At 39.3% G+C, this 21,430-nt stretch overlaps 1 protein-coding gene across 1 annotated transcript; it reads left to right on the top strand.

The window, feature by feature from the left end:
* The first annotated feature begins 19,653 nt into the window (after positions 1-19,653).
* On the top strand, positions 19,654-21,039 carry LOC137815861 (uncharacterized). Its single transcript, XM_068618973.1, has one exon. It carries the CDS (start codon positions 19,654-19,656, stop codon positions 21,037-21,039), a length of 1,386 nt encoding a protein of 461 aa, XP_068475074.1.
* Positions 21,040-21,430: the final 391 nt, after the last annotated feature.

Here is a 21,430-nt window from a genome sequence, read left to right on the forward strand (position 1 = left end):
TAATGAAATGAAATTATTACATGAGGTTAGGGCATAAATCGAATGAGGTCTTTGGGCCAGACAACGAATGTCTGAAATGCATCGGCCACAGTGGTTACCTCATCTGAAGGTAGTGGAACACGAACATCAGGTACTCGTACTTTTTCAACTGTTACCTTCACCACATCAGGGGAGAGAGGAACGTTATGTAAGGTGGTGGCCTCTTCATAGACTTTTCCAAGGGCCACCACCCGAGGAAGCTTGTCGACCGCTACCAGTAGCTCACATTCCCTCGTTTGCCCAATGATATCATCCCCTGACGTTGTAGGAGCCGCACAACTCCCCTTTGTGCTCTTGGGAGTGGGACTAACAAGGGGTTGAATCGGCTCAGCACAAAGTTGTTCCGATAGAAACTCTTGTCGCATTCGATCATTCTCCTTTCTCATCTCTAGCCGCATCAGATTAATCTATTTTCTCATCTCCATTAATTCTTCACGTATCTTAGTCTTCATTTGAGTTTCGCTCTCTTTGCAGGAGGAGGATGACTGTCGTTCTGAAACTCCAAAATATAGTTTAATTCCAACCCCTTGTCCAACTGCACGAACACGACCACAGTGCTCAGGTCGTCCAATTGCTTCAACCAAGATATCGTGACGACCTTCAGAAACAAATTTACCGTCAGATTCCAAGGAATCCTGCAAGAGACAAAAATCATACAAGTTTTTAATATAATTAATGCTTTAAAATAAATGAAAATAACTAAAAATAACTTACAATTTTTTCGATGATAACCCCGGATTGCTCAGAACTTGGTGCACCCGACTTTTTAATTCGGGCTCTCTTCCATTTTACATGGCGAAAAGGTGGTGATGGAGGAGAAGTGACCCCTGTTTCCACATTCTCAGACGACGTCCCCTGTTTAGATTGCTCCTTTTCCACCATCAGTGCTTGCTCAAGTTTTTGATACTCTGAACGAGAGAGCTATCTCTTCAAAGCTATCTCTTGAGCTTTCTTCCGACGATCCTGTCATAATTGAAATAAACAAAGTGAAGTAAATAGGATAAACTTATTAATGTTATATAAATAAAAAAAAGTTAAGTTACTTCACTTACCATCCAAGCCTCATTTTCACGGCTTTCTTTAAAAAGACGTCATGTCTCTTCATCAATATGTTTGTACTTTAAACATGGATTTTCGTCTTTAAGGTCGCCAAAAACGTATCTCGAAGTCAGTCTTGACTTAAAGGTACGAAATTTAAGTCCGATATTGGATATAATCTTTGATCGAAGCGGTTCCACATCAGGAATTTCAAAGTTTACCTGGAAAATAACATCACCAAATTAGAATTAATCAATGAATATTAAAAACCATTATGTCAAAATGTAAAGCTTACCAGAACATCCTCTCAGATCATGTTCCGATCGACCTCTGACACCTCATCCCATGAATTAATCAAAATGGAGAGCCTCTCACGAGAAACAACTCCAAGATAGCTCATAAACTCATCTACTTTAGGACCAAAAGCCACTCCAGTGTTGACATCAATGTGTCAACACGTGTCTTCTCACCAGCAGCACGTCTCAATGCGAGACGCTTCAATCTAGTAGGTCCTCTGCTGCCTTATCCGGATCGAGGTCTGATTGGGGTCTGATAAGAACGCCTGTGGTGCCATGAATTAGCTGGAAGACCTATTGGATTTGTTTTTGTCATGTACTCTGAACAAAATTCAATACTTTCTTCAGCTATGTACCTTTCAATCATTGAAGCCTTTGGACGATAATGATTTTTCACATAACCTTTCAAAATTTTCATATACCGCTCAACAGGATACATCTATCTTAAGTACACTGGTCCACACAATCTAACCTCTCTTACCAGAGGCACCATGAGATGAACCATGATGTCAAAAAAATATGGAGGAAAAAACATCTCCAATTCACACAAGATAAAAACAATTTCATTTTGAAGTTCATCTAGTTTTGATGGATCAATGACTTTACAACAGATGGAAGAGAAGAATGAGCACAAACGGGTTATGGTATTCTAACATTTTTTGGTAAGATCCCACGGATAGCTACTGGCAACAACTGTTGCATCAAGATGTGGCAATCATGAGACTTCAACCCAATTAACTTCAAATCTTGCATTGACACTAGGCTCTTCATATTTGAGGAATGTCTTTGTGGCACTTTCACACCCTTTAGAGATTGACAAAAACTAATTTTTTTCATATTTTGACATTGTGTAACAGGCTGGGGGCAAATATGTACGCTTACCCATTTCTATGGGTGCATACTCGCCGCGTATGTTCATCTCAATCAAATCTAAACGAGCATTTAGACCATCCTTCGTCTTCCCGTTAATGTTAAGAAGTGTACCAATTAAGCTATCACACACATTCTTCTCAACATGCATTACATCTATACAATGTCTGACTTCTAACCTCGACCAGTACGAAAGATCAAAGAAGATTGATTTCTTCTTCCAAATGTTTGTCACAGATGACTTTTTTTTTACTTACCGAAGGTGTGGTCTATGTTATTTACCTTTTCGTAAACCTCAACACCGGTTAATGAAGTTGGTGGACCACTAGCCTTTTGGTGTCCATTAAAGGCTTTTTTCAACCTTCGATAAGGATGATGACTTCTAAGAAACCTCCGATGCCGAAGATATATTGTCTTCCTTCCATGTTTCAATTGTTGAGAAGCAGTGTCTTCTTCGCATATTGGACATGCTTTATGACCCTTAACACTATAACCTGATAAGTTACCATAAGCCCGAAAGTCATTGATGGTGGAAAATAACATGGCATGAAGCTTGAAATTTTCATTAGCAAATTCGTCAAATACTTCAACACCCTGGTCCCACATTAAGTTCAAATCTTTAATTAGAGGACTTGTATAAACATCAATATCATTCCCTGGCTGTTTCGGACCGGATATCATTATAGACAACATCATTTGTCAATCCAGGAGGTAAGTTGTAAATAACTAGTAAAACAAGCCATGAACTATGATTTATACTCATATTACCAATCAGATTCATTCTGTCTATAACTAAACCAAGTCGAATATTTCTTGATTCTTTACCAAACTCTGGAAACCCATCATCAAATTTCTTCCACTAAATAGAATTAGCTGGATGTCGGTACATGCCATCACATTTCCTCTCATCTACTTGCCATCTAAGATTCTTAGCATCATTTGGGTTTGCAAACAAACGCTTCATCCTTGGAATGATGGGAAGATACCACTTAACCTTCATTGGGGGTCCATGTTTTTCTATATCTCCAATAGTATCATCATCTTTTTGTTTCAACTTATAATGTGATAACCCACACCTCGAACAACTTTTCAACAATTCAAAATCTTTCCGGTATAATATACAATCATTAGGACATGCATGTATCTTTTTATACTTCATACCCATTGGACAAAGAATCTTTTTGGCCTCATAATTACGATTAGGTAGAGTATTTCCCTCTAGAAGCATATCCTTCAACAACTGAAGCAATTCCGTGAAGCTTTTATGAGTCCATCCATTTATTGCCTTCAAATTCATCAATCTTAACACCACCGACAACCGTGTGAAGTTAGTTGATCCAGGATACAATGGAGTCTCTGCATCACTTGACATACTTCCATATCCATGCGCTTTTGCAAAAGACTCAGCTCCTACATCACGAATCATGTCCTCCAATCGATCATCATTTACATCATCATGTACTACTTCATCCATGGTGGACCCCACAAATTCTTCGTTACAGAAACACGTGGTAAATTTAATAATTCACCATGCCATGTCCAAGTTGTATAAGATCGAAGAAACCCATCACATAACAGGTGCTTCCTCATTATATTAACATCCAGTATCCTTCCATTCAAACAATTAACGCACAAACACCTGATTTTTGCTCCATCATGACCACTATTAATCGCGTTACGTTGTGCAAATTGTATAAATTCTTCTACTCCTCTTTCGTACTCCTCACTTATACGAACAAAAATCATCCAATTTCAATCCATTATATATTCTGGAATGGTTAGGATTTTTATATTATTTTTCCTACTCACACGTTTGTTGAGGGTCGAACACCCCAGACTCAATTCTAGAACTTATTATTGCCAAAGATAACATATAAAGTAACAACTAACTACTAAATAATATAAATTTTAATATAAATTACATAATACATAAAAAGAACAAATTCAAAATATAATAAGTACTAATACTAAATAATATAAATTTTAAAAAATAAAAATTGTAATACATAAAAACCCATACAAATTCAAAATATAATAAATACTAAATAATATAAAATTTAAAATATACAAATTATAATACATCAAAAAAAATTCAAAAAATTTAAAACAGCACACCAACCTTGTGCGTGAACCAAGGTTGGTGGTGAAGAGTGGTACGGCAACGCGAGCAACAACGGCGACAGCGACGACACTGGAAGCGGTGGCGGAGTAGCGACGGAGCAACCAATGGAACAGTACCTTCGACCACCAATGCAAGGAAACGAAAGTGATTCAAAAAATAGACAATTGTGAAGATTGAGAGGAAGAAAGCGATTCAAAAGCTTACAAACTTATAATGAAGACTACGAAAGAGATGAACTTCTTAAACCAGCGCAAACGAGAGGCAAACGAAAAGGATGAACAATGAAAACGAGAGGCAAGAACAGAAAGAAACTACGAAAGTGGTGAGGCGCGTAAAAAAATTTAGGGTAAAAAGCATTTACAAATGCGGCTAAAAGTAAAAATCACATTTGTAAATCAAGCGCTTTTATTTACAAATGCGACTATACATACAGCCGCATTTGTAAATCAAAGCGTTTGATTTACAAATGCGGTTTTACAGATAGCCGCATTTGTTAATCAAAATAATTTCAAAAATGTCACCGCATTTTTTACGAATGCGTTTAAGCGCAAAGTCGCACTAAATAAAGAGTGCTCTTTTCTTCATCTTGCACTAGTGTGATGTCGACCCAAGTCGACCTGGACCGATGTCGAGCAGAGTCTTTCCATGCTCATGTCAAGCCCAGTAATCGAGCCAAGATTGAGTCGGCATCGGACCCATGTAGAGCCAAGTCGACCCAGGCCAAGTCGAACCGAGTTAGTCCGAGCTGATATCGAGCCGAGTTGGCCCAGGCCCATGTCAAGCTGAGTCGGTCAGGACCCAGATCTAGATGGAATTAATCTAATTGACAAAGTGGATTTAATCTATTTAAAATGGATTGAAAAAAATCCAAATAAATTTAATCTAATTAAAATGAATATGGATGTAATCCAAACCATTTTATTTGATCTAGATTTGATATATAACTACCCTAAGTTAAGTTATGAAGGCATATGCCATATACCTTCATTCTTCGGTTCTCTCAACATGCCTTGTTTCAATTCGTTATCACATAAGTTAATGTATAATAGTAGCCCTTAAATAAGATATATAAACTTTCGTAACCATTTATAAGAAAATAAATATTGAGAAGTTCATCTCATATGTTGAAATCAATTTATACATAGCAACTCTTTTATTAAAAACCTAATTATTTTAATGTTTTTTTATAAATACTTGTTGTAAGAACTAAAGTTTTCAGAGATAAATTTTAAACAGATAATACAGAAAAAGTCTATAAATAAGTTCTAAATATTTATTTTTCATTTTTTATCAATTATTTAAAAAAATATCATGAAAAAATGATTAAATGATTTTAATAATGATTTATATTTGATTAAGAACATTTATTTAACATGATAAGTTATTTTCTAAAACGCAACATTTATATTTTCTGTTAATTCGAAAAGTTTATCTTAAATAACATTTAGCTATTGTTGAAACGTCAATGACCGAGAGTTTTTGGATTATAAAGATTCGTTTAGTTTGAAAAAATTTACGTGTATTTTTCTTTGTAAAAGATTTACTTGGAATGAGAATTTCTTTGGCTGAGATATTCGATTTAAAAGAAATGTTTGGGAGGGATTCAATTGGAGTAAGAATTGTTCTTGGCTGAGAGACTTGATTTAGGAAAAACACATTCTTGGGAGAGATTCACACGAAGTGGAAATATCCTAGGTCGAGAGTTTTGAATTAGATGAAATGCAGTCTCGGGAGGCTCTCACCTAGAGTGAAAGCTTCCTATGCCGAGAGGTTTGACTTATATTAAATACACTATTGGGAATGATTCACCTGAAGTGAAGACATCCTTGGCCGAGAGGTTTTACTTGGACGAAATCAAGGTTGTCAAACTCGCGAGTCTACGTAGACTCGTGTGAGCTCCATAGACTCGTATTGAAAGCTAGGGTTCTTAAATCAAAATACGAGTTTTGAATGGTTTATAGATCCTCATCTCTTTGGCCTGGAATTAAGCAGTTTTATTCTACTATACTTTATTATACTTCTTGGACTATTGGTACAGGTTATTTTATTCATTTCTGGAATGATAAATGGTGTGGTATTACTTCTTTAGCGAATATTGTAGTATTATCTGATGGTGCTAGTATTCCAGATATAGTCTCTCAGTTTTGGACAGGTAGTGATTGTAATATTCTAATGTCTTTACAATAGATGCCTCATCTTTTTAGTCACATCATGGTTGGACGGAACAGGATATTCCTAATTGGATTCTAGATGACTCTGGTCGTTTCACTCTTGAATCGGCTAGGACTTTTTTTCTTGGTTCTAGGAATTCCCTGTGGTTGGGGTAAATTTATTTAGTTTTCATATATTTCGCATTCCAAAACTCTTGCTCTTTGGAAAGTTTTTCATGGGCAGCTTCCTACAGATCAACATATCAAAATAGAGGTCTGCATATTTTGTCTATGTGTATGCTTTGTGAAAAGTACGAGGAATTTATTCAGCATTTATTTTTTGAATGTTCTAATGCTTTGCGTATTTGGATATAGGTTCGGCAGATTTTTCCTACTTCTCATTTCTCTAATAAGGATGATTTTCTCTCTTTTATTAAGAGTGATGGTAGTCCTTTGGTTAAATTGATTAAGCTTGCTGTGATAACTTTTTCTATTTCTCATTTCTCTAATGAGGAGTTATGCTTGTTTTCAAGATAAGATTGAGGTTTGTAGAGCTATTTCGGTTATTAAAGATTTAACTTGTGTAGTGGGAAATTCGTCTAAAGTTTCAATGAAGAATGAAATGTTGGATTTCAACATGATTAAGTTTTTTGGTATTAATACTCGTACTGGTAAAGTTCTTCATACTCTTCCTGTTAGATGGGAGTTTCCTTCACCAAGCCGGGTTAAAATTAACACTGATGGGCCTGCTAGGGGATATCTTGGTCTTGGTACTTGTTGAGGTATTTTTCGTGGGAGTATGGGGGAATTTATTAGAGCTTTCTCTGCATTTCTTGAAGTTCAAACTGCTCTGGTTGCTGAGTTTTATGGGGTTATACATGCTATGGAGGAAGCTCAAAAGATGGGGTTTACTAATGTCTGGCTGGAATGTGATTATGCTTTGGTTTGTGTTGCATTTACTGCTGTGACTAATGTTCCTTGGATGCTTCGTAATCGATGTAATACTTTTCTTAATTATTGTGGGAAAATCAGGTTTAGGGTTACTCATATTTTTCGTGAAGGAAATGCATGTGTTGATAAGTTGACTAATTTAGGATTTATTCATAAAGAATCTTTTCATTGGTACAATAGGCAGTTTGTTTTTAGAATTCTTTATGAATAGATATAGTCTACCTATATATCGTTTTGTTAACATGAGTTTTGGTCTAGTCCTCCATATTTTTGTATTTTTTTTTCTTTTTTAATAATATATTTTTTTTCATTTGATGACAAATGATTGTTATTACTTGAAGTGTCAACCTAGCAGAGATGTCAAGTTGCATAATGATGTGTAACATGAAAACTTTTATTTTAAAAAAAATCTTAAGCTTTTTTTTAGTATCTTATTTTGGTATTTGTTACTAAGTGACAAACTATCCACATGGCATGAGGCTATCCATTATCCACCACCACCACGAGGATCATGCAATGCAATGCTATTCATTTTTCTACTAAAAAATTATAATGTCATCTATCATGCAAGAAAAAGGGTAGTGTAGGTTTCAATTCCAAAACCCCACACACTTTTTTTTTATTTGTAAGTAGTTAGGCAGACAAGTGTTAAGCACATAATTGGTTTTTATTTTCTTTGCAATCATGCAATTAGTGTTAACGAAATTTTATCAATTTTATCTTAAAGAAACACCATTGCTTTTAGTGCCAAATATCTACACGTTATTGGTGTTAACGCATTCCTTTTATTTTCACGCGTAAATGAAAATATTAATTATTATTATTATTATTGGGAAATAAAAGTAGTGACGGATTACTAGGCTTGCGTAATTAAATTAGTTTTATTTAGTGGAGTATTTTTAAATGAAAAAATATCCAAATTATAGAGTAGTTAGGACAAAACAAAGAATAAGAAATAAAGAAAAACGATTGAAACGTGCGTGGCAATGTAAAAACAAAGTAGTGTTGACGTTACTTGGGACAGACAGAAAAGAACACGTGATCTAGCATGTGTAAAGTGGGACCCATGGGGGATCAGAAGAAGACTGCACCCAAAATGTGATGAATTTTCAACAGTTCTTACGTTGTCAAATGTCAACTCAGGAAATCGACGGCGGAGCTTTCAAAACGGGACCCACCTCTGGATAAAAACACTCGTCATCTAACTTTCACTCTATTAATTTTTTACTTCACAAAATCAAGACTATAGTGTAAAAGGAAGTATTTACTCTTATAATCCATATATATAGCATAGATACTATATGACATAGATATAAAAATACATAATTTTTAAAATATAAAATATGAAAATATAGATTTATATATTATATATTTATAAATTATGTAAATTAATAATAAAAGTTTATACACACAAATATATTTTAGTTGTTTTTTTCACATAAAAATGTTTCTTATGTTTAGGTTCAAAAAGGATTTGTTTTTTTATTTATTTTTATAATCACAATAAATTTTATACCATAAGTTTGAATTTTTTTAAAATTAATATTTTTTTTTAAAAAAAAAATATGTTAGAATTGTATTAGAATTATAAAAAATTTAATAAATATTTTTTAAATTTGAGACTTCACTGATACATGTCTTACAAGTGTTATACGAGTGTCGATGTCACATATGTGTACCACACGGATACACAATTTAATAAGAGTGTCTGAATCTCATGAATTACTAGATTTTAAACATACAAAACACATGGGTACATTTAAATTATATATTTTATATTCATTATTATTTAAAATTAAATCTAACTAAAATCGAATTTAAAATATTTATAACATTAAAAATAATATTTAAATTTAGAAAAAACAAATTATATTTTAATCAAATATATTTTGCCTTTAAAAATATTAAATATAATTTTATTATATTTTTCATTCATTGAGTACTAATAACGGTATAATAGTTATACCAAATGTATACATTGAAAATTATAATAAATTAAATTTATAGTTATTTAAATTTGAGTATATCCTTTTTTGTTATTGTAAATTCGATGTTTATATGAAGTTGAATTTTATGTTTTTGCACTGAATAGTTTTAAAATATATTTAACGTAAGAGCTTATTTAAATTTTTAAATGATTTTTCATAATTTAAAATTATGAACTAATTATCATTAACATAATTGTTTTTATTTATTAAAGAATGTATTAAATTTATTTTAAAAAATAAAATTCAAGTAAAAGATTATATATATATATATAACCTATTTTCTTTATTTTCATTCATTTATAGCAAGTAGACTTTTTTTTCATTTTTTTTCTAAAGTTTTCTTTTCGTCATTTCAGTATTTTCATTTGTTCAATTTTTTTTTTCTTTCAAAATTTGATTGCATTTACATAAGTTGGAAGATCAATGATCATTTTCAAATAATCGATACTTCTGTTTGAGTTTTAAAGTGGTGAGCGATCTAAATGAATTAGAAGTTTTTCAGAGAAGAAGAAAAATTCAGAGAAAGAAAACTACTGTAAATAAGCTTAGTCAGCAAGTTTAAAATAAAGTTTTTTCCTTTGCAAATATTTTAGTAGTTCGGTTTTTCTATGCATGCAAAATTTGAAGTTATTAGGTCTCTCTCTAGTAAAACTTAAAGAACATTCATTACATTTGTGTTATGTGTCCTCCAATTTTATATACAAAGTAAAGAACATTTGTAGCGTTTGCATCTAATGTTATCGAGTTGTATGTAGAATCTGACTAACATCAGTTGCTTGTGCATCTAGAAGTCTCCAACTACCTATATGGAATCCAAAGAATTTCTTATGTATGTTATATATGTCTCACATTTTGTAATTGCATATAGAATTTGAAGTTCATCTGTCTTGTAAAACCTTGAGGTTCTTCTGTTATAGGCATTGTTCAAAGTTTATAGGTAACATGTGTGACTGATATTCTTTAGATACTCGTTGAGTTTGAAGGATAGACTAGAGTTTTTCTTCCTTATCTAAATGGGTCTTCTTTTCCTTTAAGTCTTAAAAGTTGGATAAATTATTATTGTATGTTGGAAGAAAAAATCTTATGAAATGAGATGAGAATGTCGTTTGAAGCACAAAGGAAATAGTTTCGTTTCTAGAAATGTTGTAAGAGGCTTCATTTGAGCCGCCAAGTGAAAGTATCACCTAGGTCACTCAAATGAGTGGTTCATCTAATACCCTCGCACGTGAAGGAAAATGTGCTCAAGCAAATGTATCATTTGAGTCTCTACGTAAGAGTATCTGTACCGTCCCGTTCCGGGCGTTGACCAAAGTCAAAGTCAAAGTCAACATATGGTGGGACCTTTCAAGGGGAGGAAGTCAACAGGTTGACCGCTTAAGGCGTCGCCAAGACGAGGCGTCACCAAGATGAGGCGTCGCCAAGATAAGGCGTTGCCAAGATGAGGCGTCGCCAGGTTAAGGCATCGCCGGTGCCACCCCCCGATACCCATGGGAAGGAAAAACCGTGGAGGGGGCGACACCGTGAGAGGGCTCAGTACCTCAGAACAGTAATGAAGAGAAGAGAAAGGTGGCTTCAAGGCCATAGTTTTAGTACCAGTGGGGGTAACCTGACTCGTGAAGTACCCACGCCACCGCTGGGAGACCCTGGGACAGATACGACCCATGAGAGGGCCACGCCCAGGGGAGAACCACGTGCATGGTATGAGAGAAAGGTAGATACGCTCCCAGGGCGAGTGACTAGAGATTGGGGCGCATGAGTTGGCACCTAGAAAGTCACCCCCTTGCGCCAGATGCACTCCAAGGAGGAGGATTTACACGATGGATTATCCCTAAGTTGGGTTACGATGTTGTAAGGCCCTCCACGAAGAGTAGCGATCAAGTCAGAAGAACATATAGCAGAAAGCATTGAAACATCATGGTATATCAGTTTCCCTGAAAGTTTGCTAAGGTACACATTAATTTAGTTTACGTTTCGAACACGTTAAAGCACTTTAAATGCTTTAAATGCTTTAAACGTTTTAAGCGCGTTGAATGTTTTTATACGCTTTAAATGAGCTTTAAGACGCTTTAAATGCTAGAGGTGTTTAAAAGGGGTTTTAGACGTTTGAGACGGGTAGGCGAGTTTTGGACCTAATTCTCACAGTTTTACACACACAGAGAAACCCTAGTTGTCTGGTTGGCGCACCCACTGTACGCACAGGCAGTTAGGGTCGAAAGCACTAGATTCAGTTACTCAGTTTTTTGGACCACCTTCAGAGTGTCCGTTCATGGTGTTTCGATACAGAGGTGTGTCCCTTTGATGTTTCTCGCTAGCTGACTTGATCGTCGGAGTGCAAACGGCCGCGAGGGCGCCCCTTTGTCCACTTCTTTTCAGGTACTCATAGACGGAGCAGAACAAAGGTGCCCTAGTTCGCGAGGACAAGCCACGCACAAAGACGCATCTGGTCAACCGGCGGGAACATTTGGCGCCCACCGTGGGGCCGATTTAAAACATTAGTCTCATCACAAGTATAGTCCACCAGTTCCAGTTCTCAAATTGCACAATAGTCGATAAGGTTTCCATAAACCACAAAAATGAGGTCTGCACGCGCTAGGAGTGAAGAGATGACCATGTAGCAACTCATGGGTATGATGCAGGGATTACAAGAAGCAATGGCAGCGTCAAAAGTGGAGCAAGAGCGCATGCAAGCGGAGCTCGCGGCATCTCAAACGAGAAATGAAGAGCTCCACCGCATAAATGAGGAGTTGCGCCGCGGATGTCGGACATAGACGAGCCTAAGCTTGTCACTCCACAAAGAGAATTCTCGACGCCGTTCTCACAGACGATTCTGGAGACGGTGATCCCCAACACATTCACGGGGCCCAAGGTAACGTTCACAGGGATGGAGGACCCTGAGGCGCATCTTACTGCGTTCCACACGCAGATGATGCTGGTTGGCGGCTCCGATGCCGTAAGGTGCAAGCTCTTCATGAGCACCTTGACAGGGATGGCCATGGACTGATTCATCAGCCTCCCAGAAGGCCATATCACGTCTTTCGCAGTTCTTCAGAGAACAGTATCTAACCAATAGGGTTCCACCGCCTGTTTCGTACGACCTGTTTGACGTGAAGCAATATCAAGGTGAGACTTTGAAGGAGTACATAAACCGTTTAGGGGCGCAGGTGGTGAAGGTTGGCACCCAGAGGAGCCAATGATCGTGTATGCATTCAGAAAGGGGGTGTTCCCTGGGCCTTTCTACGAGTCAATCATCCGCAACCGCTCCAAGTTTTTTGCTGAAATAAGGCGTCGTGCGGTAGAACACATTGCCTCTGAGGGTGAGGTATACGAGAAGCGCTCAACTGTCGCGCCCACATGCCCGAGAGCACATACGCGTGTGCAACCCGTTAGGGTCAACGAGGCCACGACGGGGAGTAGAGACCAGGAAAGGAAATGCCCCTACGAGGCAAGGAGGCCCAGTCTAGGGGTCGAGTGGAAGGGAACAAGCCAGCAAGGGAAGGGAATAGACCGCTGAGGCACAATTTTGTGGTGGAGCTAAAAGACCTAATTGTTGTGCCTAACATAGCTAACAGGCTGAAGCCACCAGTGAAGTCTGATAAGGTGTTGGGACATCACAAAGAGTCGTGGTGCGAGTTCCATGAGGCGTTTGGGCACCACATTAACAACTGTTTGGCGCTGGGCTATCAATTGGATGAACTCGTTAAGAACGGGTTCCTAAAAGATTACCTTGCTGGGTCTACTGAGACCACGACCCTAACAGTGCCTGAGGAGAATCAAGCACACGAGATACCGATCCATGGAGAAGTGCACACCATTTCTGGTGGCTTTTCTGGAGGAGGGCCCACTGCCTCCCAGCGTAAGAGATATGTGAGGTCAGTGAGTTTGGACGCTGAGTAATTTTCGAATGACCCATGGGAGTCAGACCTCGTTTTCACAAGGGCTGACCTACGGGATGTTGTCCCACATGACAATGACCCCGTGGTCATTTCGGTCGTCACAGCTAGAAGAAAAGTACATAAGGTTCTCGTTGACCAGGGCAGTTCCGCTGATGTCATGTTTTGGTCGACCTACAACAAGCTACAGTTATCCCCTGATTTATTGAGACCTTACACCGGATGCCAGTATGGATTCACAGACAACCCAGTTGAGGTACGTGGCTATTTACAATTGAGGACAACGTTTACCAATGGAGCGGCGTCACGTACCGAGAGCATTCGATACTTAGTTGTAAACGCCAATTCAGCCTACAACGTCTTGTTGGGCAGACCAACATTGAATAGGCTAAGGGCAGTATCCTCCACTCGCCATATGAAGATGAAGTTGCCAGATTTGAGCGGCAAGGTGATTGTGATCAAGTCTGATCAGGAAGAAGCCCGAAGATGCTATGAGAATAGTTTAAAGACGAAGAGGGGGGTGTTTAGGGTATGGAGCGCCCCTCTAGTACAAAGGGCGATGCCTAGGGAAGCGCGTGTAGTTTAGAGCTCTCTTTAGTTACAAGTCAGTATGAAATACACAGTTGTAAAGGGGGCGCTCTTTTTCCCTCTCGGGATGAGGTCACCCAAGTAAAAAAGAAAGTTCAAGTAAAGCTTTGTTTCAGTTTTTCCCTCCCACACGATACAAGAGCAAAGATTAAGAAACAAAAACAAGGAGTCGCCGAGAGGAGGCGTCGCCAAGATAAGGCGTGCCCAGACAAGGAGTCGCCAAGAAGAGGCATCGCCAAAATAAGTCGTCGTCCAGACAAGCATCCGCCAAGAGAAGGCGTAGCCAAGGTGAGGCGTCGCCAAATATAAGGTGTCGCCCAGACAAGCATTCGCCAAGAAGTGGCGTCGCCAAGTTAAGACGTCGCCCGGTGTAGGCACCGCCAGGAAAGGGAACTAGCGGCAAAATCAGAGCAAGTAAAGGGAGCACATACTCGTGTGCAGAGATCAAAGATAATAGGTATGTTTAGTATAAGTTAAAATTCGGGAGCCTCGTCCTTAAGCAGGGGTTAAGAGATTCCTTCGGGACGCTCCCTCCTCAGGTATGAATAACTAGCCCCGGTGGCAGATGTTTGATGAAAGTTGAAATCCGAGAGCCTAGTCCTTGAGCAAGGGTTAAGGGATTCCTTTCGGACACCCCCTCCTCATGTATGAATAGTTAGCCCTGATGTCAGATGTTTGATAGAAGTTAAAATCCGGGTATCTAGTCCCTGAGCAGGAGTTAAGGGATTCCTTCGAGACGCCCCCTCCTCAGGTATGAATAGCTAGCCCCGGTGCCTACCGTTTAGACATTTCGCCTTGGTGTTTTTAGAAACCCTGAGAACGATACGACGCTGCTGTAGTAGGCCTCTCCTCAGGCGTGGGCACCAAGCGCGAAGAGATAAGGGCCAAGTTGCCTTAGTGTTTTAGACACTCCATGGACGATACGACGCTGTGGTATAGGCCTCTCCATGGGCGTGGGCACCGGGGCGCGACTTTTGTCCCCAGTGTTTAAGACACGCTGAGGACACCCAGAGCAGGTCTCTCCTCGAGCGTGGAAACTCAGTACAGGTGGGATAAACCCTCCACGCCCTCGAGCGACGTCGAAGAGATCAAGTCCTCCCTCGCCCTTGAGTGACGTCGAGGACAGAGAAGAGATGAGACCCCATTTTTTCACCTTGAAGTGATGGAAAAGCCAACAATACCTTTGGCAGTAAGTGCCAGAGGGCTCAAAACAAGTAAGTACAAAGCAAGTTGAATACTTTTACGAGTTCAGAAGGCAAGTAAAAACCGATGAGCAAGAAGAAGAAGGGGGATGGAAGCAAGAGTTACCAAGAATAAAAGAGTAAGAGAAATTAAAAGACTCGTGAGAAGGCAAAGACAAAGTTCGAATAGGCATTTAAGAAAAATCAAGAGTTATAATTACAGATAGGTACAAATAACGTTTGCTGCTATTACAGAAAGAGGCTATTCTTCAGAGGCCTCCTAAAGGTACAATTTTTCCATCAACCACTTCATTCAGAGGGTTGCACCCAGAGACGTCGATGTCAGGGTTGGCCCAGGCTGCTTGGACAAGAGCCTCTGCGAACCCATCGGCGAACCCAGTGGCAGCCTCCTCGTTCAGCTTTTCCTCAGCAGCCTTGAAGTTTGCTGCCTGAGTAGTCATCTCTTGTTCTTTGAAGGCCAAAGCAGTCATCAACTTTTGGACTTTTGCGTGAAGGGTGGCGTTCTCGACGGCTAGCTTGAAGCACTCACTAGTCTTGTCTTCGAGCGCGACCTCAGTTTTCCCCAGTGTCTGCTCCCAATCCACGCACTGGTCCTCGAGCTTCTTTTGCTGTGCCTTTAAGGTCTCCGCCTCTGCTTCAAGATCAGCGACTCGTACGCGGAGGGGCACCACCTGATTAAGGAGCTCAGCATTGGCTTGCGACACCTCGTGCAGCCGCTTATTAGCCTCCTCCTTCGCCTTCTGCGCCACCCTTAGAGAAGTCTTGTAAGCGTCCTCTTGACGCCCCAGTGAGTGGCCAACCTCTCCTTCTCCTCTTTCAGAGAGGCGACCTCTTTCTCCAGCGTTTGGAAGGCGGAGGCTTTGACGCCTTTGGCCCTGGCCTGCGCATGCCAGGTGTGGGCACAAGACATGAAGGCGCCCATGTAATAGTAAAGGCTTTCCTTTTGGGGCCCTTCAGCCTGACCGTGCGGGGAGATCCTACCCAGGAAACCCCTCAGCGAATCTTGCATTGGGAGGGGGAGTTCTGGGGCAGATGGTGGAACAGAAGTGGGCCCGGGCTCGGTCCCACCCTCCAAGGCCATTGGTTGAGGAGGTGAGTTGGCACTTGGGGGGTTCTCCCTAAGAGATTCAACCCCATGTGAGGAGGAAGTGGCAGAGGTGACTGTCTGAGGGGCATGCTGGGTTGTCCTTTGTCGCTTGAAGACTTGCCCCTCAGCGGAGTCTTCATCGTCGTCGGAAGTCACCTCCACTACCCTCTTCCCTTTGTCAAGGGGGGCTGATGAAGTAGCAGTTTCGACTAGCGCAAGGGGCATGGTCGCAGTGGGAATGGGTGAGTTTGGAGGTTGATCAGGAGAGAGTTGTGTTGATGGTGTTGGAAGGTGTTGAGGGCAAGAGTTGGGAGAAGCAGGGGCGGTCGCAAAGTTGGAGGTGTGGAATCTCCAACCCCTTGTGAGGAAGCCCCGCCCTTGGACTTCAGAATTTGAGCAAGCCTCAACCTTCGTTGCTTGTCCATCTTTGAACCTGCACCAAGAAGATAAATACAGTAGGGGTTAGGCACAAGTTAAGAATTATACAAAGAAAGCAGATAAGTCATACACAAAGTAAGAACAAGAAAGGGCAGTGAATAGAAGGCTATGAGGGAGGCTCTTATACTTATGTATTTCGCAAGGGCCTCGGCGTTGTGTTAAGACTTATTAAGGTGGAGGTGTTGAAGGCCCCCACGCTAGCCAGAATTTGGCAAGCCTCTCAATCAGTCGAAGGCAGCTCATCAAGGGACTTAGGCTTCGTGTGCTTCACCTCCTTCACCCAGTACAAGGGGAAGCCGTTGAGGGCGGAGGGGTCGAAATCAGAACAGCAAACTTTGAAGAATTTTCCCTTCCACCCCTTGAAGGACTGTTGGAATAAGGTCAGGAGGACCCTTCCAGATATGCCGCTAAGTGATGGTCGTGCGATCAAGCCACGTGTCAAGAGATTAAAGCATAACTTAAAGTGTCACATCCTCAACACAAAGAATGTCGCGTCAGACGCTCAGAGAGCGTCACGTTCACTGATCAAGGGAATGTCACGTCAGCAGGAATGCCACGTAGATGCGAGGGCGAGGCCTTAGTCTTTTTGCTAAAACAAGTGTCAGCTCAAGATTGGGGGGCTTGTGTACCGTCCCGTCCCCGGGCGTTGACCAAAGTCAAAGTCAACATACACGATGGATTATCCCTAAGTTGGGTTACGATGTTGTAAGGCCCTCCACGAAGAGTAGCGATCAAGTCAGAAGAACACATAGCAGAAAGCATTGAAACCTCATGGTATATCAGTTTCCCTTAAAGTTTGCTAAGGTACGCATTAATTTAGTTTACGTTTTGAACGCGTTAAAACACTTTAAATGCTTTAAACGTTTTAAGCGCTTTAAGACGCTTTAAATGCTGAAGGTGTTTAAAAGTGGTTTTAGACGTTTGAGACAGGGAGGCGAGTTTTGGACCTAATTCTCACAGTTTTACACACACACAGAAACCCTAGTTGTCTGGTTGGCGCACCCACTGTACGCACAGGCAGTCAGGGTCGAAAGCACTAAATTCAAATAAACAAGATATTTGACACCAAGCTGAAGAGCTCCAAATAACCAAGTGCCTACATCAACAAATCAGTCCTGCGAGGAGGATACATAAACCAAAAGACATGCATAAAACACTTTACCACTTCATAATCTGGATAGAACATTAGCCATAACACCACACATCAATCTATCAAAACTCATGCACCATATATATCGAACGTCAAACCGAATATAATAAGTCAAATACACTTTCCTTTATCGCAACCCAAGAGCAAAACCATCAACCCGAACGTGCCAGATAAAAAAACCAAGAAACCTGCAAAACACACCACAACTTCCAAACCTGGACTTAAATATAAACCAAAACCATTAACCATGGAACACCAAAAATTAATCTTTCAAATACCTCATACAGCATTGAGGTTCCAAACACCAAATTTGAGTAAGAGAAATCAACCAATTTTTCCTTTACCGTGGCCCAAGACCAAGTCTTCCTTTGTACCACCGTAAAAACCTCCACTAAATCTACACGCCCATTCTAAAAAACAACGTTATTCCTGTGGTTCCAAATTTCACTTACAATACCTACCTAAATGCCCCCTAGCACCTAATAATAACATGTTTCAAACCTATATAGGTTTAAACATCTTAAAATGAATTTGTGCATCAAAATGTAGAGCCAAAGAAGATCCCAACCACTCAAGACACATTCCTCAAATTCTCCAAGAGACCCTACACTCAAAAAAATAGATGCCTTACTGTCTCTTCTTTCACCCCACAAAGGGGACAACGAACACACGCCATAGGTATACCACGTCTCAAGAGATTGTCCTTAGTGGCAAAATGTGAAGAAGGTAGAGTCTTTAGTGTCCAGAACTCCGCAAAAGGCTTTCCAGACTCTACAACCTCCTCCCCAAAAACTATGTTGTTTGGATAAGAAAATTTAAAAGAAATTGAAATTCTAAAATTTTATGTAAATAATTAGATTACTAATAGATAGTTTCAAACTTCACCAAAAAGTAAGAATTTAAATTTTTTCATATTCTCGAATTCATTTTTTTTCTATATTATTTTTTCAACTCAATTTCTTCATAGCAATGATATTTCACACTCAATATTAGGTAGGATTTTTCCAGTTAATGTCGAGAGAATATATTTTGGCATATGTGAATTAGATTTTTTTTATTGACATTCGTGATTATTCATGTTTATAGTGATTATCTTTTATATTGAGTACCAATGTTGATAAACTTATAATATTTTAATTCTGCTTTGTATCTTATTCTGTCATTCTTCTGTACCTTGGGCTTGTATTGGGCCGACTGGGCCGCTTCCCTTCTTCTAGATAGCACCTCACCGCTTGACCCTTTACTGTTTTTATATACAGTAGATACTCTTTGTAATTACACAATCTGATATAATAATACTTCAATATCCTTTTTCTCTTTTCACTATTCCTCTTTCACTTTATCCCCTTTCTCCCTTCACTGTGTTGGGTTCCTCTGTTTTCTTGTTTCTTTCTTTTGCATCACAGGGTTTTCTCCTTGCTTCCACAGAATCAGTAATTCAACATCAAGAGCTTGCATCTACTTTGTTATGGTATCAGAGCTCTTCCTTTGAAGAGCTCTGCTGCGCGCTCTGTCCTCTTTTTCTTTCTATCTTCATCTTTATGTTTTCATCAGTTCTTACTTTCTGATTCTTGGTTCTTTCTTTCAGCAAGATGGCGGAGGAACGAACAACAAGGTCGGTTGTGTTGGAACCATCCTCAAACAACTATCTCTATCTTCACCCTGGTGAGAACCCCGCGACATCTTTGGTCTCACCGGTACTCGATTCGACGAACTACCATTCTTGGAGTAGGTCCGTCATGACAGCGCTGAGTGCGAAGAATAAAGTAGAATTTGTCTTGGGCACCCATCCGTGTCCACCGACGAGTGATCCTACCCATTCGACATGGGTCAGGTGCAACAACATGGTTGTGTCATGGTTAGTGCATTCGGTCTCTCTTTCTATTAGACAAAGCGTGATCTGGATGGATATAACAGTTGATATTTGGACCGATTTAAAAACTAGATATTCCCAAGGTGATCTTTCTAGGTTTTCCGATTTGCAATTAGAAGCATCCTCTTTATGTCAGAATGATCTATTCGTAACTGACTATTTTACGAAACTAAGAATAATTTGGGACGAGCTAGACAATTTTCGACCTAATCCTATTTGTGTTTGTCAGCACAAGTGCTCATGTTCTGTGGCTTCTGTTATTACTAAAAGGAAATGTGAGGATCAGACCATGCAGTTTCTTAGAGGACTCAACGATCAATACAACAACATTCGGTCTCATGTGCTTCTCATGGAATCGGTACCACCTATTTCGAAAATCTTCTCTCTTGTGGCTCAACAAGAACGTCAATTGACAAGTAATTTCTGGGTTACGAACATTAACCATGCTGGTACAAATCGTAATTCTGCTGTCACATGTTCTTTCTGTGGAAAATTGGGTCATACTGAAAACATTTGTTTTAGGAAAGTGGGTTTTCCGAATCAAGAACATAAGATTTTTAGGTTTAATGGTAATAGAAAAGCTTGCACCCACTGTGGTAAGAATGGTCATACAATTGATACATGTTACAGGAAGCATGGGTTTCCCCCCGGCCATAATTTTCCCAATAGTAGGATTGGCCCTTTACTTAATGATGTTTTAGCTGACGATGTTTCCTCTGAGAATTTTGTGCAAGAACAGGGAAATGGAGACATGCGTTCTGTTTTCACAGCACAACAATGTCAAGTTCTATCTACTCTTATCAAGCAGAACGTAGCAAATAATGTTGCAAATCAGCCCCCAGTGCAAGTTAATCAAGTGGGTTCTTTCACTGTTGATGACAATCATAAGGATTCTCCAAACGGTAACGCTAATGTTTTAAATTTTTATACTACCATTAAAGGCTCCTGGATCTTAGATTCGGGAGCAACTGATCATGTTTGCACCTGTTTATCTGAATTTACCTCATATAAAAGTAGCAAACCTGTTCTCATCAGTTTACCAAATGGGCATAGTTTTTATACTAGTTATTCTGGAACTGTTGCCTTCAGTAATAGATTTTACTTAACAAATGTCTTATATGTACCTGAATTCACCTTCAATCTGATTTCTGCTTCTAAACTTGCCTCAAATTTGAACTGTCATTTGATTTTCTCATCTAAGAATTGTGTGATACAGGACAATCTAACGAAAGACAAGATTGGTACAGTTGAGGCCAAAAATGGCCTGTATGTTTTTCATGCTTCTATTTTTCAAAGACCCATAAGAGAAAGATCTGATCCTTCTTTTCATTGTGTTTCGAAAGATATCAATGTATGACATAATAGACTGGGACATCTTTCTAATGAAAGATTGGATGTATTGAGATCTCGATACTCTTTTGTTTCTGCTAAAAACCATATCTGTGTGATACTTGTCATAGAGCAAAACAAAGAAAACCCCCTTTTGTTTTGAGTAATTCTAATACTTATAAAATTTTTGAGATTTTGCATATAGATATTTGGGGTCCTTGTTCTATTGTATCTATGCATGGTTTTCGATATTTGTTAACTATTGTGGATGATTTTTCTCGTTATACTTGGATCATTCCTATGTGTACAAAATCTGAAGTTAGAACTCATATAGCTACCTTCTTATCCTATATTGAAAATCATTTTCAAACCACTGTTAAAATTATACGTTCTGACAATGGGGTTGAATTTGCCATGAC

The sequence above is a fragment of the Phaseolus vulgaris genome, chromosome 1, assembly GCF_000499845.2.
Source record: "Phaseolus vulgaris cultivar G19833 chromosome 1, P. vulgaris v2.0, whole genome shotgun sequence".
NCBI classification, from domain to species: domain Eukaryota; kingdom Viridiplantae; phylum Streptophyta; class Magnoliopsida; order Fabales; family Fabaceae; genus Phaseolus; species Phaseolus vulgaris.